The sequence below is a fragment of the Trichosurus vulpecula genome, chromosome 2 (genome assembly GCF_011100635.1).
Source record: "Trichosurus vulpecula isolate mTriVul1 chromosome 2, mTriVul1.pri, whole genome shotgun sequence".
Taxonomy (NCBI): domain Eukaryota; kingdom Metazoa; phylum Chordata; class Mammalia; order Diprotodontia; family Phalangeridae; genus Trichosurus; species Trichosurus vulpecula.
In genome coordinates this window covers 317,020,707-317,045,158 of record NC_050574.1, presented here as the reverse complement: position 1 = coordinate 317,045,158, position 24,452 = coordinate 317,020,707, and the positions used below count along the sequence as shown (strand labels likewise).

Here is a 24,452-nt window from a genome sequence, read left to right as displayed (position 1 = left end):
TCTCATTGAAAATGCCCTTGATTTGTGTATAGCATCACTTTTTTCAATATTAATAATGTCTGAGATTTTTTTCTAGGTTTTTATAATCTTTCCCTCCTTCAGATACTTTGTATACTAGTCTCTCAATTCCCTTACGACTTTATCTTCTCCAGCACAGTTCTCCTCTATATATACTTGGAACAATCTAGCTGATTTTTCTGTCTTTGTTCTCTTTAGTGCCATTTCTTCCCCCTCTATAGGCACCTCAGAGATAATGATATCAGAACCATCAGCTGTAGTGTTTCTACTATCCTTGATGGAGAAAACAATTGAAATAATTTTTGGAAGTCTTTTTCTTTTTTCTTCTCTTTGCAGTCTTCCTTCTGTTTTCATTCTTGAATGTCCCTGGGATGCCTTTGCTTAGTTGGATATCTCATGAATCTTTGTTTAAACTTGTTTGATCCATCACTGCTTCTCCCTACTTTAAAAATGATACTGCTCATAATTATCTATTATTCTTCTTTGTAAGACTTTACACATGAGTTTATTTTTTAACTCAGTGTTGCCTTTGGCAGTCATCTCTCCATTTGGCAGGTAAGTCATATCATAAGATCACAAGATTATAGACTAGAACTAAAAGAGACCATAAAGGTCACCTATGTTAGAGGACTAAGTTGTTTTCTGGACTCTTTTGGTCTCCTTATTTTGAAAATTAATTTATATTTGCTAAAGCTCTGGTTGAAATTATAACAGTTACTTTTATTTGGGGTTTTTTTTGGCAGGGCAATTGGGGTTAAGTGACTTGCCCACTGTCACACAGTTAGTACATGTGTCATGTGTCTGAGGCTGAATTTGAACTCAGGTCCTCCTGACTCCAGGGCTGGTGCTCTACCTAGCTGCCCCAACAGTTGCTTTTAATATCATTTGGTTTAAATTTTCAATAACTTGTTTAATTAAGAGTTAAATAATTTTATTGTTCACCACATAGTTTTCATTATTATTTCTTTTTTTTGTGGTGAATTATGATCTTAGTTCAGATTGCACACAGACAGCTAACTTAGGGATAACTCGAACAACACTAATACGGTTTCCCCCCCTGCATGTTAAAAAGTAGTTCATTTCTTTTTTATGTATGTGATTTTATTCAGTGCCTGCCATGTCTAGTAACTATCAATTCTTCTTCTTCTTCTTCTTCTTCTTCTTCTTCTTCTTCTTCTTCTTCTTCTTCTTCTTCTTCTTCTTCTTCTTCTTCTTCTTCTAGAAAGTGGTCATGTTAAGAGGCATGAGGCTTCGGTGTAATCTTTGGTCATTCTGATTTTTCTCCGAAATCATACTTTCACATAACATTTGTGTCCGTGTATTACACATATATGTATATTTGTATGTATATACATCTCTCTCTCTTTCTCTCTCTCTTCATATACATATTTCCTCATCCTCATTTTTCCCCACCTTTGTACTGAGATTGTGAAGCATCAGAACTGTTTATTTTATTTGGGGTAGGGGTGGGAAGAAGAGGTGGTAAGGAGGTAGATAGGGAGAAAGTATCTCCTGAACAGAGTACTTTCTTGAAAAGGTGGCTGTTGCTAGCTTGGGGGAAAATATCAACTGCTATATTCTCCACTGAATTTCTCTACAACTTCTCAGCAATTGATGCTGGTATATAAGCTACAATCATTTTCACGATAATCTTTTTCTAAATACTTTTCATTAGTACTGTCTGGTGAGTGGTAGGTATTTAATAAATGCTTGTTGGAACGAGAGTGAAAAGACATTAAAGCCAACTTTACAATTCCGCTGAGGTAGGCATGAGTCAGCTAGTCATTCTTTCCTCATAGTTCTGGCATTTGTATCTAATAATTGGGCTGCGCTAGATAAAACTTCACTGAAAGACACTGGTGGAGAACATGTTTGTCTGGGCATTAGGAGGACTGATGTCTGGTCTCAGCTCTGGCAGTGACTCTGTTCAATCATGATCAAGTCACTTCCCCTCCCTGAGTCACAGTTTCCTCATCTGTAAAATTGTGTGTGTGTGTGTGTGTGAATTAGATGATTTCTGAGGTCCCTTTTAGTTTTAACATTTTACTAAATTCTCGCTGCAAGAGTGGTAGTGTGGTCTAGAGAACAGAACAAGAAAATCCTTCTCATTTCAACCTGGAATTCATAGTTTAACATAATTGGGCCACACCCTGCCTCTCCATCCACTCTCCTATTCATGTAATCTATCAAACCAAACAGCTCCCAAGTCCTCCATGAAGCCTACTAGGACTTACTCCAACCCATATACATCACTACATTCTCTGAATGCCTCTTGCTCTGGTTGTTCCAATTTCTTCCTTGGGCACATATCTTACTCAACTATATGATCACTCCCCAGCTAGATTTTAAGATACTCAAGGGCAGAGCTCACTTGTTACTTTTCTTCTGTCTCCTCCCAGTTTTGCCTGATAAAAGGCTGGGCACTTGGTAGGTGGTCAGTAAAGATTTTTCTTAAATGGATATCCTTATTTATGTTCACAAGCACGCCTCAGGACAGGAAAGGGAATGAAAGGAAAATCCTGGCATGACTTAATTTCTGTGGGGAAAAACAGTTCCTTTTTTCAAAAGAGTGAGGTCTTCTTCAATTCCTCTATTCCTCACTATTTCCTAGCCTAGGAAGAGAATAAATAGATAAGTGTTGTCATTGTTCCAACAGCTCTTTTAAGAGTCTGCTGATTGAGTTCCTGAGCCTGAATCAGGGACAGACATTTTTCTTTTTCTTTTTTTGGCAATAACATGCTGCCCACATGCAGGCAACCTGTTCTGACCATCCAGTCTCCTTAGAAGATTTGTGCACGTATCTGACTGGAAGGAGTAGTCTTGATCCCCTCTCAAGGGATTCTTGGCAGTCAAACAGTGGAGAGATCATTCATTACCACAGCAAGTTCCCTCTTCAAACTGAAACGTTAGGTCTGAGGTTGGAGATTGACAAGCTGCTGGAAGAAGGAGGGGGAAAGAGGTAGCAAAAGAAGAGGAGGAGGAAGAGAGACAGGAGGAGAGCAGCTGTAGTTGACACAGCTCTATTTGAATCTAAAAATCACCACAAGAACTTGGGACCAAAGAGACTCTAAACCACAGCAGTGCTGCATAAAGAGAGATGGACAAATAGAGTACTCATTTTATTTCCCTGAATGACTACCAAACGGTGAGTTGGATCTCTTTGGTTTGCTGTAAAGGAATTCCACTGAATGGTCATTTATCTCTGGCAAAAGACCGCATCACTTTGTTTATTACTGTTAGTGCAGAATTATTTACTTCTTCCATGGAAAGGCAGCATTCCCCCTTTTCCCTCTCATCCTCCCCCCTCCCCAATACCCACCCCCACCTCTACCCTACTCCTCCATCTGATTGGATGTAGAGGCTCCTCTGACAGCAAAACCAGCGAGAAGAGCCCCTGTGCTTAACCCTTCCCTGCCTGCCACAAGAGACTGCTGCAGGTCCTAGCCCTCATCCGCCACTCGTTGCCTATAGTCCACAGAAGCAGTGTCCGCCCCAGTTTAGCTGGATGTCAGAGGCAGGAGCTCTCTTTAGGGAGAGAACTTAAAGGCTTTAAAGCTGGCTCTTCCCTTGGGAGGGAAAAGTGGGCCAGACAGGGCGGGCACTGGACAGGTTTTCCTGTTCATGGAGCTCTTTTTCGGCAATAAATCCTTCTTTCCTCTACATCCCCTCGTTGGCTGCAGAGCTGCCTGGAATTCTGGGGGCTGCGGGGATGGAGAATCACTCAGGCGAGGACCTGGGGCTAGGAGCTGGCCGTTGTGCTGAACTGAAGGGCTCGCTGAGGGAAACGTCGTTGTCTGCGTCCTTTTGCCTGGCTGCCTGCCTGCCATTGCCCCGGCTACCCCAGAGCTGTAAGTAACCAGCTTCTCCATTTCTTTCCACCCCCACGCCCGGCGAGGCACTGACACTAGCAGGCGTGCTGAAGGCGGCAATTATACCTGCCGAACAGCTGGACGGGTTTTGTTTAAGAATCAGCCCACAGCTAGAGAGAGGAAGCATTTGGATCTTCAGTGCAGTGCCTTCTGGCACTCTCCATTCCCTTTGGAACGACTTGTTCCACATCCTTATTCCCCGCCCCGCCCCCTCCCCCGTTCCCCCCAACCCCGGCCCAATTTCTCAAACCCCTTTCTCTGGGCATGTGTTACAGACTTGGAAAACGGTTAGCATTGTTTCTTTGGTGTATGTCCGGTGTAGCCACAATAGTTTGTCAGTGGAGGCAGCAACCTAATGTGTGTTTGTGTTTGTGTTTGTGTGTGTGTGTGTGTATGTGTGAAAATCATCAGAAACAGCTGTCTGAGGAAATTGAATAAGGTAACCTTGGCCATGCTGCTGTTTCCTAGTCCTCTAAACTCTCCTCATATCCTACAGGTTAGTAATTCAGGAAATATATCCTATGGCTTTCATATTCCTCTATGAGGAAAGTCAGTGACATAGAGGTTTCCTTTTAAAACAGATCCACACTCCCCAAATGAGTCCTTTGTCTCCATTCTGCTCATCTTGCTTTAAGAAATGGAACGCTATCTCATCATTCTGCAGGCAGGGTTGGCCATCCTCCCAAGATTTGGGGATGGGAGAGGGAGGTTGGTGGTTTAGACGCTTTCTTGATATGTTGATATTTCTACCCCTCCTCAAAACTGACCTTAGCTTCACCTGGTGTGTTTTGGAAGCCTATGAACAAGCTGGGGTGAATTGAAAGCTTTTGTTCTTAGTGTAGCCCCACTTTAAAAGGCAGTGGGCTGTGTTTGCTGTTCTCTGACAAGTAGTCTCAACAAATTCTTCCATTTTCTTCAGTTTTTTTCTCATTTAATGTCACTCATTATAATTATCTGTCATAAAACATGAACTGAAAAGATAAAGCCTTCCTTGTTCAATATGTCTGAAACAGTTTTTATTGAATTACCGATAGAAAAACTTGGTTATTTTGTGGATTTACTCTAGAAAGGTATTCACTGAGAGGTTTTTTTGGTTTGTTTTTCATACCACTTGAGTTAAGACCATGTGAAACCAAAACATTCAGTTAGTTGATTTGGTCATGATGTGGTGGTGGTGGTGGGAGAGGAAGAACAAAAACTCTTTAAATGGTAGAAGTGAATAAATAAACTGACCTGAAGTTTGCAACTAAGTAGACAAAAAACCCCTCCCAAAACAACCTGACAGAATAATGGAATCTATGCATTTATTTAGCAAATTTTAATATGTAAACCACTGTGCTTGGTGGTCAGTGATGAGGTAGGATACAAAGACATAAACAAGACATATCCTAGTCTTACAGAGTTTATAGTATAGCTACACAAGACACATCACAGTGTTTTAGTGTCATAAAGACATCATTAAGATATGATAAATCTAAATTGTGTCCGTGCTTTTAAAAGTTTCACAATCCCAAATCTCACATAGGAATCTCAGGACCATTGATATCTGGCAAAACTGTCCTGAAATAATACTTCAGTTCAACTCATGAAGGATTTAAAGAGTGTCCATTGAATGCTCAACCCTGTGCTAGGCACTAGGAGGGATTCAGAAGAAGACAGTTTCTGCCCTGAAGAAATTCATAATCTTGTCAGGGAAACAAGGTTTACATAAATGGAATGGTTAACTAAATCAAAACAAAAAAACCAGAGCAGTTATGATAAATGTCAACATGTATGATACAGACAATAAGTGCTAAAGGAATTCGGAGGAGAGAGAAATAGATGTATGGTTTAGGGCTGGGCAGATCAGCTTCCTTATTTCATGCAGGGCTGTTTCTTGGGTGTCTTTGTCTATGAGGGCCATAGGGACTAATATCAGTAACTAAAAGATATAGGGATTTTGGTGCCTCTGCTTAGAGATAGAAACAATGTGATATTCATAGGAGAGATGATGGCATAGAACATGAATAAATTCTGCATTTTCCCTTGAGATTTCATCATATATTGTGAATTCTTAGTCATCTGGTATAGCTGGGCAGTAGGGGTTTCTGGGTAATCAAAGAGTTTGATTAATAGATTTACCGCATATATCCTTAATGGATCCAATTTTCACATAATTGTGGTATAATAAAGTCTATTGAACTCAAACTCAACTAAACACAATCTAATCTTTAAATGAGATCTCTGAAAGCAGTTCAGGGCTTCAGGGGCAGCACCTTGAACATCAGTTATAATTCTGCTAGAGGTATGGGCAGGGAATGCCTGATTAATTTGGAATTCTAGTTAACCAGTTGATAGAATGCCAGACAACCAAGAGTTTAGCTTAATTTCCAATTACATCATAGAATTACACTGTCTTTGGACTTCAAAGGACCTTAGAAATCAGACTATGATAGATTTTGGAGTATAAAGGACTTTGTGGCTATCTACTCAATTGTATAGACAAGAAGTGAAGTGCTTTATGGAAGATCATATACCTAGAAAGCAAGAGTTGGGACTAGACTTTAAGTTTCATAACTCTCAAGTGAGTTTCTTAGATACTTCTGTGTTCCAATGATATTGTGTTTATTACATCAAGCCTCAGGACACTGAAGAGTCTCCTGGAAGAGATCTGCCATCACTCAAAGGAATTTGGCCTGTCTATGCACATTAGACAGACGAAATGGATGAATACTATCTATCTACTGCCCACATTTCAACATGCATTTGAATGGACACCTTATAGAGTTTGTCCAACATCCTACAGACCCCTGGTACTGTCATCTGACCTGCTGATGTAACTTAAAGATCCCTGGGTCTTTCCATTTGCCCTGTAGCTTCACTTTTTTTTAAAAAAATGTGTTGTCTTTTCCAATTATAGTGTGAACTTCCTTAAGATCTGGGATTATAATGATGTTTCTATCTGAATCCCTTTTGCTTAGGATTCCCTAGTGTTTGGCACTTAAGTGCTTAATAAATGCTTTTTTCACTCATTCATTATGTGTGTTTGTGACAGACAGTATAGTACAACACAGTATAAGTATTTGGGTCAGGCTTGAAAAGGAGAAGAGCAGACTGGATTGCTTTTGGGAAGCTGCAAAGCATTTTTACTGACTCCAAGTTTCTCATAGCAACAAAAGTCCTCTTCAATACAAACATTTTGCTAATGTTGCTGTATGTCAGTGAGACCAGGAATAGGCCTTTGAAGAACTGAAGATGAGCATCACACAGAGGGAAATGGGAAGGAGAAGAATGGTTTAAAGCTGTGCAGTATGTTAACAAAGAAGATCTCCAAATAAGAATGAGAAGAAAGGATGTCATCAAGGGATTGTATGATAGAAAAAGAAGATGGGTTGGTTATGTGGTGAGAGTGAGGGATGACAGGTAAACAGCTGTAATACCTCACTGGTACCTTTATGATGTCAGGAGAAAGTAAGAAAGGCCTTTAACATATTGGGTGAACTCCCCTGTGTTGTACACTTGGGAGGACATTGATAAAGTCCCAAAAGATGGGAGGGCATGGATGGGTTACTATCTGCAACATTGGGGAGAACTTCAAATTGATGAGATCAAAAATCCATTTGAATATTTCAGTAACTCTCAGCCTGGTGCTTTTTTTTTCTACATCATCTTTCTAATGGTCTAAGTAATTTACCACAAAAAAATGAATCCTCCTTACATCCATGTGAAGTGGACAGTAACCATAAGTATCATTCTGCTCCTTTTACATATGTGTAAACTGAAGCCAAATAAATTGTTCATAGTGACAGTGTTCAGTGGGAGAGACCTCCTTAGTGCCAAGCTCTCCTGCCTACCAATGCTCACCTACTTATATCTGGAAGAGGAGGTCAGGGAGAAGTGAATAAGTTTTCTCTTATTATCTCCATATATCCATTGTACAGATGAGGAAATTTAGGTACAGAGAAGTAGGAAGGGGAGAGAAAGGAAATAAACATTTATATAGCACCTACTTTGTGCCAGACAGGTGCTATATAAATGCCAGACGAGGTGCTAAATGCTTTACAAATATTAACTTATTTGATCCTCACAATCCTGTGAGGTGGGTACTATTCTTGTTCTCATTTTATAGTTGAGAAAACTGAGGCAGACAGGGTTTAGTGACTTGTCCAGGATCACACAGCTAGTAAGTATCTGAGGCTGGATTTGAACTCAGGTCTTCTGGTTCCAGGCCCAGTGCTTTATCTACTGTGCCACCTAGCTACTTCACATGGAGAATCTTGTCCAAAGTTAGGTGGAATTCTAACCTAGGTCTCTCTAACTCCAAATTCAGCACTTTTTCTGCTCTCTGGATAAATGTTATCTTGTAAAGAGACAGTGGAAGGCTCTAGTCCTCTACTAGACCTTGTTAGAGAATTTAAAATCTCTGGCTGAATCACCTTTGTCCATCATCCCTGACATTAATGACTCTGTTCTCTGTAGTTCTGTGATGTCTGTGTTTGGTGTTTACATGACAACAAATCAATGGACAATTCAGTTGGTAAGAAAATGACTTGGATTGGTTATTTGGTGTTGTTTAGGCAAACATAGAAAATCCAGCAAACACTTGTCAATGTGGCTGAAATTTTTGCTTTGTGACCCATTGTATTGACATCAGGGGGTCACAGCTCTTGGTGCCATCATCTTTGTAGGCTGCATAGGAAGCTAGGTGACACAGTGTATAGAACAATGGGCCTGGAGTCAGGAAGACCTGAGTTTAAATCCAGTCTCAAGCACTTACTAGCTGTGTGACCTTGGGTAAATCACTTAACCTGCCTCAGTATCCTTATCTGTAAAGTGGGAATGAGTAATAGCACCACCTAGGGTTGTTGTAAGGATAAAATGAAATATTCATAAATATTTATATTTTTATATGTTATATTTTTATTTGTACATTATAAATAAATAAAATGAAATATTTATGAAGTGCTTTGAAAAGCTAGCTGTTGTTGTTGTATCTATTACCTAAGAAAATACCACCTGCTAAAAATACCCTCAGCTACGAACCTGTAGATATTTTTCTTTAGCTCACCTGAAATGTTTCCATCTGCCTAGTTTGCTTCTTTAGGCAGTCTAATGTAGTTCTAGTCAATTAGTCATTTTTGACCATGTGTACCAGGTACGATGGTGGGGAAACAAAGGAGAATATCTGTATATCTGGGAAACCAAGACTAACACAATTAAGGCACAATTATTAGCAGAATATCATCAGGTTCTAATATGTACAGATAGGGTCTGCTGGAACTAAGTTGTACTGACTTGAGAGAGCTCATTGTTAAATTTTTGGTGTCAGCATTTATACCTTGGAAATGGCAAATGCTACAAATCAAGTCTTGATTTATTGTTTTATTGACTGTATAGACTTAAGAAAGTGATAGAGAAAATGTAAATAGTGCAGATTAAATTTAAAAGTGTCCTGCATACATTCTCTTTCACACCCCCAGATGATTGTTAAACATTTACCAGCACACCTCTGTGTGCAGTTCAGGAAAAGTCAGTGGGAGCCCATTGGGAAAGGTTCATGGAGGAGCTGGTCTCTAAAGGATGATTAAAATTTGGATAGCAGAGAAGGAGGGGGTGGGTCACTCCAGATGGAAACATAACATTATAGAAAGAACACTTTTGATCCTTACAAACTGAATGACTTTGGCAAATTATTCCCCTTCTCTGGACCTCAGCTTTGTCATATGCAAACTGAGGATGGGAATAGATGATTGCTAGTTTACAGCTCTGACATCCTGGGATTTCTTGGGAATAAGACAAACAAGTGCTTAGAAGTCTGAATAAATCAATGGAGTATGGGGAACACTAAGTAAGCAGTTCAGGTTAGAGTAGAGGGTTTGAGTAATGAAAGATAAATGTATTAAGTAGGATAGGGCTAAGTTGTACATGGCCCTGAATGCCAGGCTGAAGACTTTAGCCTTGACCTGAGAGGCAATGGGATTATCCTTAAGTTTCATGAGCAGAGCTGTAAACTAGCAATTTTATGTGCTGGCCCAGTGGCACAAACATGCCCTCAGTTCAGTTGAATGGGAAATTGCAAAGACTGCAGGATGCCTCAAGACCAATGCTGCTATCAAGGCAAGAGCAGAGTGGGGCAGGCCAGAGAAGAGCTCGTCTGAAGTGTGGCTACTAATCGGAGGGAATGCCATCTGTTAGCTTATTTTTTTAAGGGAGGAGAGGCCCCAGATGAATGATTTCACTGGTTTAGGAAACTCAGAGAGGGAAGTCCTTTTACCAATGCAGACTGGCAACTTTTCAAAATTTATAACCTAAGAGTTGTCTGAGGCACTGAGTCTGTGCCGGCATAGCCAGTGTGTGTCAGAGGTGGGATTTGAATTCAGGTCTTCCTTCCTCCACCATTGGCTTGCCATCCACTGCCAGAAACTCTTCTTGGTAGCTTCTATTTTTAAGTAATTATCCTTGTGAAGCTCAGTTATTTCTATGCTAATTAATTCTGTAGGTGCCTTCTAATTTTTGGCACAATGAGACAGAGGCCTGACCACCTTGCTCTGTTTTCATCTTATTCCTCCGTAGTTCTGCTCATGATCAGGGAAGCTCATGATGCAATGATAGCACCTGATAATTTCCTTTTCTGAGCAGTTGATAACAAGGTGCTGGGAGATCTTCCTTGCTCAATGGATGCACTAAAGTGCAAATACAGTCCTCAGGAAGGAAAAGAAGGAGGGAGGTGATTATTTGTGATATTACAGGAGGGAGAGCAGATTGGCATTGTTGGACAGAAAACAAATTTGCAAAAGAGTTTCAAACCATGCCACAGGGTTTAGGGAGCTGATGGAATCTTTTTGCTCAGATTTGGTACTTCTCCCCCGGGTTTTTTTTTTTTTGCCTTTTTTTTGGCAGGGCAATTGGGGTTAAGTGACTTGCCCAAGGTCACATAGCTAGTGCATATGTCAAGTGTCTGATGCTGGATTTGGACTCAGGTCCTCCTGACTCCAGGGCCGGTCCTCTACTCACTGCGCCACCTAGCTGCCCCTACCCTGGGTTTTTTATGGTTGTGTTTTTTTCTCTTTTAGTTTTCCAAGCCAAGTTCTCTAGGCGTACTGCTATTTGTAAGGGTGGGGAAAGGGAAGGCATGTGCTCATGCCAGTCCTCAAAGAAGAGGCTATGCCAGATTGCTCCATGTGGTCCCTTGCATTCCTTATACCTCCAAGCCCTTTGATTTTAACTTAAATGTTGTTGGCTTTCCCCTGGGAGCTGACTGAATTCAGACTTGGTATTTGAAAAATTCCAGAGAATGTGGTTCCTATGGTGAGCTGATTTGAATGGAAGATAATTTCTCATGGGCCTTGGAGACATCTGAGTGGATGATTCTTGGAGAACTTCCAGATTGGCAGGTGACACCTGCCTGAGAACAGGGTTTGCCCTTGCCCGAACACCTGCCCAGTTCCTGTCTCACGGTATGGGGTTGTGGGGAAGAGGGCTGCTGGCCAATGGAAATGATTGAAAATTCTTTCTGAGGATAGCTTCATAATCATTGCCCAAAGGGCTGCCATACAACTAGGCAAATAAGGCAGTCGTACAATATGAGGGATGTTGCCAAAAGACCTCCTTGCTCCCAACTCTCCTGATAGCCTGGCTCAGTGCCAGGAATTCCTCTCTTGTCCCTTTGGTTTCAGGCACAACTTACTGCCAGATTCCTTCCTCTCCCTTCCCCACCCCTGCCAATTCCATCCCCTCTCCCTCTTTCTTTTTGTTTTAACCAGGTCTGTAAATATGGGGTATTCCTAGTGAGGAAACAATCAATACAGATGAGCATTTTGCCTTTGATTTAGAGTCTTAGAGATTTGCCTGGAACATTGAGTAGTTGAGTGACTTGCTTGCAACCACACATTCTTTTTTTCCAAGGTGAGTATAATCTGGAAGATATAACTCTTAAAAAATTAACAGCACTCTAATATACTGTTGGTGGAATTGTGGACTGATCCAACCATTCTAGAGAGCAACTTGGAACTATGTCTAAAGGACTATAAGACTGTGCATGCCCTTTGATCCAGCAATACCACTGCTAGGTTTGTATCCCAAAGAGAAATAAAAGAAAGGACCTATATGTACAAAAATATTTATAGCAGCTCTTTCTGTGGTGGCTAAGAATTGGAAATCAATTGGGGAATGGCTGAACAATCTGTGGTATATGATTGTGATGGAATATTATTGTGCTATAAGAAATGACAGTAATTAATTAATTGAAAAAGTAGTATTATTTCAGAAAAACCTAGTAAGACTTAAATGAACTGATGCAAAGCGAAGCAAGTAGAACCGTGAGAATGTTGTATACAGTAACAGAAATATTGTAATGTGAGTGACAGCTATTCTCAGCAATATAATGATCCAAGACAATCCCAAAGGACTCATGATGAAACATGCTATGTGCCTCCAGAGAAAGAACTGAAGCTTATTGTTTTTCTCTTCTTTTCTTCTTTCCTTCCTTCCTTGCTTCCTTCCTCCCTCCCTCCCTCCCTCCCTTCCTTCCTTCCTTCCTTTTTTTTTGTTTGAGTCTTCTTGTACAAAATGACTAGCATAGAAATGTTTTATATGATTGCACATGTATAACCCATATTGGATTACTTACTGTCTTAGGGATGGGGGAGTGGAGGGAAGAAGGGATAGAATTTGGAACTCAAAACTTTTTTAAAAAGTTAAAAATTGTCTTAACACGTAATTGGGGGAAAAATAAAACATTACCAAACAAATGAAAAACTACCAGCATTTTACCATATATTTATTTATCAGAGATTGGCACACCAATCACTTAGCAAGGCCCTGAGGGGTTGGGACACAGTTCGTAGACAAAGAATTGCCGAATTTGAGAATTTGAAGGTACCTCAAACACTTTCTAGTCCAACCCATACATGAAATGAATCTGTACTCCAACACACCCTACAAATAATTATCCAGCTTATGATCAAAGACCTGAGAGGAAGGGAAACCTCCTACTTTTCCAGGCTCCAACTCTACTTTTAGACAGCTCTAATTTTTCCTGACATCAAGACTAAATTCACCTTTTTGTGACTTCTACCCATCACTCCTGATTTTTCCTTCTGGGACAAAACAAAACAAATCTAGTCTTCCCTCTATAGCACAGCCCTTTTCCCACATGAAGATAGCTGATATATCCCCCTTGAGTATTCTCTAAGTTAAATATGCACAGTTCCTTCAACCTACCCCCACACATCACTGAACTCAAAGCCTTTTGCAATGCTGGTTGCCCACTGTCAACATTTTCCAGCTTACTGATGTCCTTAAATCATGATACTGGACTGAACTGAACACAGTACTCTGGATGAAGTTTGCCAAAGTGTTGTCATTGTTTGTCCTTTGTTTTAGAAGGGGCCCAATGACATCATGGGGTGATATCTTGACTTGTGTGTGAATTGAGTTTAAGTGAGGCAGACTTGCACAAAGTTGTTAGTCTCACTCTCTCTTCCAGAGTCATTGAAGTCCAGTGGCAAGCCAGAAATCAGGTGATGGCCTGGGATAGTGGATGACTTTGGCGTCTTTGATGTCTGACCAAGCTCTAAGCACTTCACAGCACCTGCTTCAGCCTTCTTCATGGCCTTTGGAATAAATTGTTCTCATGCGTCACCTGGGGGGAAGTCCTCATAGGCTTAGGGTAGACATCTTCCTAACACATGGAAAGGTTTAAGGCCTGTCAGTTACCCTCAATCTGGTTTAGTCTGTCTGCCATGATGGTTTCACCAGGGTGTGGCCACTGTGCATGCTGCAGCTTCTTGGGACCACAGTTGAGAGCTGGGTGACAGGTGGACACCAAAGGTGGATGAGCAGCCCTGAAAGGGCTTGGTAAACTCTCACACCAGGAGTGCTAGTCTTTCTTCAACAACTCATACACCCCAAGTAGAATATAGTGGGATGATTTCCTCCTGTTCACATTGGCTATGGCCCTCTTAATGTAGCTAAAGCTCACATTAGTCCATGGTCATGCAACTACAGGGTGTCCCTGAAGTCTGGACACATAGGCAAAAAGGCATATTTTCAAGAAATGAAATGAATGAAATTTACAACAACATTTTATTTAATTGGAATATTAACAGACCTTAGCCCCCTTGACTTCTTTTTCAAGGGTAGGCTAAAGGAGAAGGTGAACTTAATGAAAATCACAGATGCAACACACTTTATTGAACACATAAAGAATAAATGTGCTAAAATTGATGACAATGTAGAGTTATTGCGTTGAGTTCTCGTGAATCTTGCAAAACACATCAACCTTTGCAACACAAATGATGGAAACCATATTGAAGATGTTATTTGTTAATATTCCAGTTAAATAAAATGTTGAAAATTTCATTCATTTCGTTTCTTGAAAATATGCCTTTTTGCCTATGTGTCCAGACTTTAGGAATACCCTGTAATAAATGCTAAGAGGTTGGATCCTTTTAGCTGCCTTTTCTGCTAGAAAGTACTGGCTAAATTAACTTATACTGAGGTATTAATGACTAAGAAAAAGGTCACAGTCACCACCTCCTGGGCGATATTTATCTTTAGACATACGTCACTGCCAACCCCAAGGAAAGGCTCTTTAATGGTGGGATTTCAGGTATCAACTTCAGGCGGGCAGGAAAGCTATTTTGGGTCAGGAGAATGTGGTGCTCTTTAAATACCACATAGGGAGCATCCTACTTATGACCATGGCTGGTTCTGGCAGAGGATGATGCAATCAGTCCAGCTTTATTGGTCTAAATCTTAGGGCCTGCTCCCTCTCTAATGATACTGTACCTGATGATTCCCAGTCTGAGAAGCTGGTCCTTTGCTGGATCCTTTCCCAACTTTCACTGAAATCTAGGAGGCAGGAAACCATATCTGACTTGTCCTTAGTAGAAATCAGTTCTGGAGGGAAAGCAATTCTTTTTGATAATCAGGCATGTTGATGCTGCCCACTAACAATTCATTGTTCTTGGCACCTGTCAGTGGTTATTACCGGTGCTAAACCTTTATTTGTGCTCTTCCGCCTGTCAGTGATGGCTTCTCATTCTTTTGGACTATTCAAATCCTATACATCTTTAAAGACCCAGTTCTTGGTACTTTTTGAGAATGAAGGACGAACAACAGCAAGGCCATGAAGCCTTCCCTGACTACTCTAATGGCCTCTGACTTATCCATTCTTTGATCTTCAACAGCACTTACTGCCTGTTCCGTACCACTCATCATTCAAGGTTTGTTGTCAAGTTGTTTCCAAAGTGTCAGTCTTTTCTTTCTAACTAGACTGAGGCCATGAGGGCTGGGACCATTTAAAAAATAGAATATTTTTTTCAATAATCAAAAATATATTTCCTCTCCCTCCCTCCTCCTCCTGCACTGGAAAAAACGAAAACAAAACAAAACAAAACAAGACCCTCGTAACAGATATGCACAGTTAAGTAAAACAAATTCTGACATTGACCACATCAAAAATATTTTTCAATATGTACCTTGAGTCAATAATCTCTGTCAGGAGGTAGGTATCATACTTCATCGTGAGTCTCCTCTAGAACTGTGGTTAGTTATTGCACTGCCTAGAGTTCTTTAGTCTTAGTCTTTCACAGGTGTTTGTCTTTACATTGTTATTGTATACATTGTTCTAATTCTGTTCATTTCATGCACAATAAGTTCATACAAGTCTTTACAGGTCTCTCCAAAACGATTCCTTTCATGATTTTTATAGCACTATAGAATTACTTTATTTTTCATATACCATAATTTGTCCAGCAATTCCCCAATCGTTAGGTACCCATTTGGTTTCTAGTACTTTGCCATCACCACAAAAGGACTGCTATAAATATTTTTGTGCAGTTGGTTCTTTTCCTTTGAACATGCTGGAGGTATAGTCGAGGCAGTAGTGTTGCTATGTCAAATGGTATACACAGTTTAACAACTTCTGGGACATAGTTCTAAATTGTGTTTTCTAGAATGGCTGGATCAGTCGACAATGGGCCTGTTCTCTCAGTAGTTGCCATTTTCCTTCTTTGTCAACTTTGCCAACCTGATCAGGTGGAGCCTCTGAATTACTTTAGTTATTACTGATTTGGAGCACTTTTTCATACACCTATCAATAGCTTGATATTTTTCCCTAGAGAACTTATCTATTGATATTCTTTAATCATTTACCAATTGGGGAAGGGGCAAGGACTGTTTCTTATCCTTTTCTTGTACTTCCCATAGCATAGCTTTGTCCACTGCTGGGCACTTGTGACTGGAACATATTAGTTGCTGAATGCATAGATTGATTATTTGGAAAACGGGGCAATGCCTTCCATTTTGCAGCAGGGATCTCCTCCTCGTTAAATACTACAGTGTTCATCTAAAGAAAATCTCGATGTCTAATAAGGAAGGAAAGTCTATATATCCTGCCTTTTCTCTAGGTGACTCCCTTGCTCCACTCCCTAATGGTAAATATTGCCCAAGTACGCCCAGACAATAATAGGAAACTCTCCCTTCTATGAGTACATGGTGAGGACATCCCAGGGTAGCCCAATTTTGCAAATGAGTTGGAAAATTTGTTTTTGTGGCCTGCAATTCAGTGTGGCAGGAGTGAAATGGCATAAATAAAGAGGACCTGTTTTCTTGTCATACCTCTCTCTGTCCTTACCTAGCTTAGGCAAGTCACTTTACCTTTAAGAGCTCTCTAACCATTAGAAATTTCTTTTATTGAGATGAAACACACTTTTCTTTATTTTCTACTTGATGCATTGGTCATATGCTTTGCCCTTTGAAGCCACACAGAGTAAATCTAATACCTTATTCACATGACAATTCTTTAAATATTAAAAGACAGCTATCATATTTCCTATGGGTCCTTCTTCACACTAGATATTTGTGCCAAACAGGACCAAAATTTGCCTGTTTTATATGTATCTCACTAATCCTGTTATACCAATGGCCTCCTAATTATCTGTTCTACTGTAATTTTGTCAGTCCCCATTCTTCTTGAACTTTAAGCAGCATCTGACATTATTGATCACAACTTCCTTTTGGTTTAGAGTCATAGACACTTATAGTTAGAAGGGACCTTGGTAGGCCTTAGTAGATTTAATTTCCCATATTATTAATAAACTACTTCTATAACATCCTTGCCTGTAGCTAATTAGCCTCTGTTTCAATACTTCTGTTGATGGAGAGTTATTTGAAAAGGCAACCCATTCCATTGTTGAACAGCCCTGATTGTTAGAAAGTTCTTTTATTGCGCTCAAATCCATTTCCTCATGGTTTCTATCTATTGGTCCTAGTTCTTTTCTCTATAGCTATACAGTATACATTTAATCTCTTTCCCATGTGATAGGCCTTTATGTTAGAAGAAAGCTATCATGCTTCCTCTTAGTTTACTCTTATCCATGCTAAATATTCCTAGTTCCTTCAATTGTCCTTGTATGACAGTTTCTAGACCCATTACCATCTTCATCAGCCTCCTCTCTGAGTGATCTATTTAGTAAATGTCCTTAAAATAAGGCAATCATAACTGAATATCAGGCAGTTCAGGGTTTGTCTCACCTGGACAGTTGGATTGTCAGCATCTTTACTCTGTACTTCTCTTAGTGAAGCCTATTGTGTCCCTTCTCCCTTTTTAAAAGCAATTTTCTCAAATTATTGTGGCTAACTAAATTTCTCAGTATTTTTACATGAAATACTGTCAAATTAGGCGCTTCTCATTCCAACCCACTGACCTATGCAATTAGTGCTCCATTCTGATCATGTCACTTCTATACTGCAAAACCTCAGTAACTTCCCATTACCTCTCCCATATAATGACCTTCCTTATACTTCACCCATTCACTTTGTCCTAGCCAAACTCAATTACTATCTATTTTCTGTTCTCTTCCTCCCTTTTACCTTTGTGCATGTTGTCCACCATGCCTCCTTTCTCCTTCCCCATCATCTCCTGTTTAGGTCCCTTCCTTCCTTCTTCAAGACCTAACTTGGTGTCACCTTCTCTGTGATGTCTTCACTAATACCCTGCATTGCCAGCCCAGGTAGAACTTATCTCTTCAGATTCAAATTTCTCATTAGAAGACACTGTGCAAATAGATACATTGTGTAGATATATAGAGGGCATATTGTTCCACCATTGGATTATAAAATCTTTGAGGTCGGTGTCTGTGCCATATTCATCTTTCTTTCTTCAAACCCTATTATAGTTTTTCACACACAGTAAATTCAATAAATGCCTTAATGAATGTTCTTTCCTTCTACAAATAGCCTGTGTTTTGTCATGTGTGCATTTGTATCCCTCCAGTAAAATATAAGTTCCTCAAGGGACTCATTTTTGTCTCTTTATCCCCTGTGCCTAGAACAATGTTTTATGCATAATAGGTGCTCAATAAAAGTTTGTCAAATTGAAGTGATTGAATGAATTTTTTCTCAATCTGGATAGGGGGTATTATATTTATTCCAGTTGTATATCTTCATGCCAATATTGGTATATTATTCTCCCATATTGAGATATTTTGAATCTTTATTTATCATCCATCATCTAATATATTAGCCATTCACCCCAGCTTTGTGTCATTTGTGAATTTTATATTCATTCTTTAATGCGAATCATTGATAAATATGCTGAATAGTATAGACCCAAGGAGATATTAAGAAAGTGCCCACTAGCTTCAATTCTCCTGGCCTAGACAAATCGCAATACAAGCTACTGAAAAAACCCCAAAGAAACTTGTAGGCATGATTACAGAATCTCTGCCAGTAATTTTGAAGTACTGGAGAATGAGATAGGACATTACAGATGGGTAAATGCCTGGTTTTAAATTAGGGAAAAAAGATAGACAACAGACATAAGAAATCACTAGTCTTGATATTGGTCCCTTGAAAAATTCCAGTCAAGTAGGTGACCTGAGTACTCATAAGAAAGTGTTGATCCTTAGAAACCAGCACTAGTTTACTAAGAGCAAGATATTCCAAACACATTTTTTTTGGTATCATAGAGTTGCTATACTGGTAGATCAGTGGAATGCTATCACCATGGCATATTTTAATTTGAATAAGACATTTGACAGTCTTTCTTGTGTACTTTCGTGTTACCTCAGAAACATATTATTTCATCAGTGTTAGACTTCAACACCTTAGCCCATGGTTTAATAAGTACCTATGGCACAAAGCCACATCATTTAGTGTCCAGCAGACTTTTGTGCAGAAAGCACTCAAAATTTGTATCTCTAGTACTGTACTCTTATCCTATTAAGGACCAGGGAAAACCCACTACTCTCAGCTCTCTAGATCCTTCTGCTGTGGGGAAACTAGACCCTTGGGAATGTATCTCATCATCCTGGTGAACATTCAGCTACTTACAATCCTCTAGCTTTTGCTATTCCATAGAATTTCAGGAAACTCACCCAATACACCCAATCCTATCATGTAGAGTTGAAACATGCAGTCTAATAAGTATTTATTAAGTACCCACCAAGTGTAAGGTACAGTGATGAGCACAAGGAACACAAAGACAACCTCAAGGAACCTGTCCCCATTTTTCCAGAGTATGTCCTATTATTCTCCAGTTTGGAGTTGGAGGAGACCTTCCTGCAAAATAATCCTGCTCTCTATAGGGTAGAGTTGTGAGTGGCAGTTTTTCAAAGGATTGCACTTGACAACAGAGCTCTATTGGTGGCACTTGAATATCTGGGTACCTGCTGTCTTGATTTGGGTTCTGCTTCTGCCTCATACTTTACCAGTCTTGGAACTCTTGATATTGACCCTGGCATCTTTGCACAGTCACCTTGTCTGCCCTGTGACCTGTCTCCCTTAGTTTCCATTCCACTTGAATCTTTTGTATGAAATTTTACTCAATTCATCACTGCCATCCTCTCTCAAATTTCTCCTTTAGCCCTCTATGGCTGACTCCTTGGTATAGAAACCCCTTTGGCACTTGGCTACAAACACCAGCATCTTCTGCAGGTTAAATATACTACAGGGTGTTCCTAAAGTCTGGACATACAGGCAAAAATGCATATTTTCAACAGCATTTTATTTAATTGGAATATTAACAAATAACATCTTCATTGTGATTTCCATCATTTGTGATGCAAAGGTTGATATGCTTTGCAAGATTCATATGAACTTGATGCAATAACTCTATATTGCCTATGTGTCCAGACTTTAGGGACACCCTGTAGTTACTTGCAGACCTTAGACACAGAAGTACTCATGTTTTCCCCAGATTTTTGGCAAAACCCACTTCTCTTAATCCATGTGGTTTAGCTACATTACCTTCTCAATGGTATAAAAACTGTTGTTATCCCCTGTACCTGTCAAAATTCAACATATTTTTCAAGGCCTATGTCAAGTTGCAGCTTCTCCATGGAGTCTTCCCTCACCAAATCAACTCTCTTAGCTTTTAATGCACTTGGGGTCTGAACCACACCACTTAGCTTTTTATTAAATGCTGTCTCATGCTGTTCCATGGGCTGTTTCATTTCTCTCCAATTACGCTCCTTGAGAATAGGAACTATGTCATCTCTTTTTCTTGTATCTCTGGTGGTACTTAGCATGGTGGTATTTAATAGGTATTTAATGAATACTTCTTGGATTGAATTAAAACGATGATTTAAATTGAGAAGGAAACAAAACAGTGGTTTAGGAATCAGTAGATCTGAATTCTAGTACTAGCTCTTCCCAGTGTGGCCACAGGTAACTCATTTAACATGTCTGAGCCTCAGTTTCCTCATCTGTAATATTAAGGATTTTGGCTTAGATCAGGGGTGGGGAACCTTTGGCCTCAAGGTCACATGTGGCCCTCTAGGTCCTCAAGTGCAGCCCTTTGACTGAATCCAAACTTCACAGAACAAATCTCCTTAATGAAAGGATTTGTTCTGTAAAACTTGGACTTAGTCAAAAGGCTGCACCCAAGGACCTTGAAGACCACATGTGGCCTAGAGGCCATAGGTTCCCCACCCTTGACTTAGATGATCTTCAAGGTCCCTTCCAGCTCTAAGATTCTATAAGTTTGTGACTATGATGTTTTGTTTTAAAACAACTATCAAACCCATCTTACCCTCTCTTGTAATTTTTTTCCACAGAAGCAATTGTAAAGGGGAAGCATGGAGCTCAGAAGGGGAAAGACCTTCATCAAATCCAGTTTACAGATTTCTAATGAGAAACCATTAGTGGCAGAGGCTGCCTTCCGGAGTAAGGAAGCTGGGGCATTCAGGCCAAGAATAGCAGGAACTGATGGAAGGCCCTTGGAAGAGGAGAGTCAGAAAGCAAGTTTGGCCTCCCATAAACACTACAGGTTCTCCAACAAGGTGACCCGTTTGATACCTGATGAAGACCTTGGGGCTTCTTGTGGGTCTTCCTACAAACTGGTGCGGAAGAGCAAGACTCATGACTGTGTGATGGGAGCAGACAAGCCTGTAGGGAGGCTGGTCAACAGTATTAGCTTTTCTGGTCTGGGAAGTCATCTAGGAACCCAGGGTAGGAGAGCACCAGCAGGCACCCCTAGCCCATCCAGTTGCAGTGGTCAGCAAATGATTGATTACCGTCACTTTGTGCCCCAAATGCCCTTTGTGCCAGCTGTGGCCAAGAGCATCCCCAGGAAGAGGATTTCTCTGAAGAGATCCAAGAAGGGGTTCCGGGATATATTCCACATTAAGAAGAACAAGTCAGAGAGTCTGGCTATGCTTATGGGGAAAGGCAAAAACCTTCCATCTCCAGGAGGTGAGGGGGAAATACCTGGAAGGCTAGGCAAGTCCTTCTTCAAACCCGGGGAGACATTGGCTGCCGATAGTTTGGCTCAGGATTTATCTGACAGTGAGATACAATCAGATTCCTCCTATGACTACTGTGGGGCCTTGTGTGAAGATGTGGCTTCTCTTAAAAGCTTTGATTCTCTTACTGGCTGTGGGGAGATTTTTGCTGATGAAGTATCAGTCTCATTGGAGCTGGAGGGCAGCCAGGAAATTTTGACCCGGAGGCCAAGAGCCAGAGAGAACACATCTGCCATGGGCTCTTTCCAGGGTGGGGTAGAACAGCTGGCCTCACCAGCTCAGAATGAGGCTACTGACTTTGCCAAGTTCTGGGACAACATCAACTGGTCAGTGAGGCGACACCAAAGTGCATTGTTTGACCGAAAGCTAGAGGACTCCAAGGGTAGTGATGCTGGAAGGCCCAAATATGAGCCAGCCATGCTGGCTGATCTTCCACTGTCTCCTGGTGGTGACCCTGACAGCTCCAAAGATAGCTCCATAGACACTGGAACTCCAAAGAGTGAGCATCAGGAATCCACCTCCACCAGTGATGAAGGCTATTATGATTCTTTTTCCCCAGGCCTAGAGGATGATGGAAAGGAGGCCCAAAGTCCAGGGGCACCCAGTGGCCGGTTCCCTCGGGATAGCTATAGTGGTGATGCCCTTTATGAGCTCTTCTATGATCCCAGTGAGGCCAAGATCAGCCCCATCCTGGACGATGACCTGTGTGTGTCAGAGAGCCTTTCTGAGCAGGCGGTAGAAATTCCCCTGTCCATTTACAGCTTCCATGTAGGGGCTGAGGAGAACCTGGCTCCCCAGCCAGCCCTGGACATCATCAGCCAGAGCTTCCTCCACAGCACTTGGAAGGGGAAGGAGTGCCTCTTGAAGCTATGTGACACAGAGCTCTCCCTCACCATGGGCATTATTAATTGGCTCCGCAGGAATCCAGAACTTGTTTCCCCCTCAGATCGGGCCCAGACCCTGCCATCACCAATAAAGGAAGGTGGGAACCCCCCTGCCTGTTTGGGCCTCCCATTAGGCCAAGAAGCAGGAGAAGCAACTGTTACTATGGGATCTGGGAATAAGGACTCAATTGAGAAGGAAAATGACAACCCAGAACCACTGTTTTGCCCAGAGCAAATGACCAACAGGAGACATTCTAACCATGGGACAGTAGAAAAACTTAGAGAAGTCCCTCAAAGGGAAGACAGTTCTCCTGCAACCCCAGGGGAGGGGTATAGATGTGCCTCAGATGTGGGCAGGTCCTGGATGGCTACTATGCCTCATCCAGCTCCTGGTGGGTGGCAGATGTACTTGCCTGAGAAGGATCTGGGTTCCAATGAGAGCAGGACTCTAGGCGAGGCCCCTCCAGCCACTGGAGATCCATTGAAAGAGCTTCCCCATCACCCCTCACAGGTGTCCACAGAGAAAGGAAAAGGTCAGTCTTCACCAGAGGCTTCCTCTCAGCCAATAGAGGCAAGAGATGTCTCTCTGGCAGATGCTTTGGATGAACACAAAGCCCCAAGTCCCTCTTCCTGCCCCAGTGCCAATGAAAAGCCAAGTCCACCATTGAGCCTAAGATGCTTCCAAGGCCAGGTCAGCCCCGGCCTTAAGAGGGGTGAACCTGACATAATGCCAGTCCTGGAAAGCTGCATGACACAGGTGGCATCCCTGAAGATAAGCTATGAAAACAAACCCCTAGCTGAGTGGTGCCTCAGGAAGGAAGAGGGAAATGCTCTGTACAAGAGACAGAAGGTGGGGAGCCACTGTGTCTTGCTACCAAATGAATGCAACTGTAACCCTGCCAGCTCTGGATATCCCCTTCTCTCTCCAACTGGGAAGTTTCAAGAAATACCCACAAGCCCAAGCCAGGGACTAAGTCCCTGGCATAATCAGAAAAGCCAGGCAAGTTTCTTAAACCACATGAGCCAAGTCTCATCAAATAAGGTCAACTTTGAATATGCTCAGCTGAATGGTCAAGCCCTTTCCTACATCCAGGACCTTCACCTCCAGCTCAGCCCTGGAGACCCCGCTGAGGCCACACAGGAGGACCAACCAAAATTCATACCTCTCTTTTCTTCCACTGGCTCAGTAAGGCCAGAAGCCTTCCCTCAGGCCTCTTGTGCAGGTAGCAGCTCCCCACAAAGCTTGTGCCCATGTTCAGACATAAAAATACATGGTCCTACCTCTGGGAGCCCCCTGGAATGTCATCACAACCTTCTGGCCCATGTAGGGGCTCTCCCGGGTCGTGCTGAGGTGATGGCTGCAAGCCCAGCTGTGGCTGAGACCAACCTATAAGAGCCTCTCTAGTGAAAGGAGGTGAGTTTTGGTAACTAAGTTAAGCAAACAATCCAAAAATAATATAGGAACCAGTGGTTACTATCGTCCATTGTCTTTGAAGGCAGGGCTAGGCAGAAGACGTGCCTGTTCTGGCCATTGCCTTGGAATAAGCACAACAGTTGGGGAGTTTTCTAGGAACTTTTAAATGCATGATTGAATGTTCCTTCTCCTGTGAAGAGATTTTGCAATGAGTTGGGAAGGCAACAAGTACTTTAAAAAGTACTTATTACATGCTAGGCACAGTGCTAAGTGCTTTACAAATATCATCTTCTTTGATCCTTACAGCAACCCTCTGAGGTAGGTGTTATGATCATTCTCATTTTACAGATGAGGCAAATAGAGGTCAAACAACTTGCCCATTTGAGGGTGGGGAATATATGGGGCCACTACGTGTGGTATGAGCCTTTGGTGGTATTTTTTGGGTACCAGCTGTCACATCTATCTTCTGTCAGTTTCCTCCCAGGATCCCTGTGCAGTCTCCAGTAATCATGCAGTGGCCCCCAAAGAACCAGGCCCT

The 24,452-nt window shown here is 41.4% G+C and overlaps 1 protein-coding gene across 1 annotated transcript; it reads left to right on the top strand.

Annotated features, from left to right (window-relative positions):
- Positions 1-3,854: 3,854 nt before the first annotated feature.
- On the top strand, positions 3,855-23,893 carry AMER3 (APC membrane recruitment protein 3). The gene is made up of 2 exons (XM_036746605.1): positions 3,855-3,866; positions 20,930-23,893. The coding sequence occupies exon 2, from the start codon at positions 20,951-20,953 to the stop codon at positions 23,891-23,893; it is 2,943 nt and encodes a 980-aa protein (XP_036602500.1). The 5' UTR covers positions 3,855-3,866; positions 20,930-20,950.
- Positions 23,894-24,452: the final 559 nt, after the last annotated feature.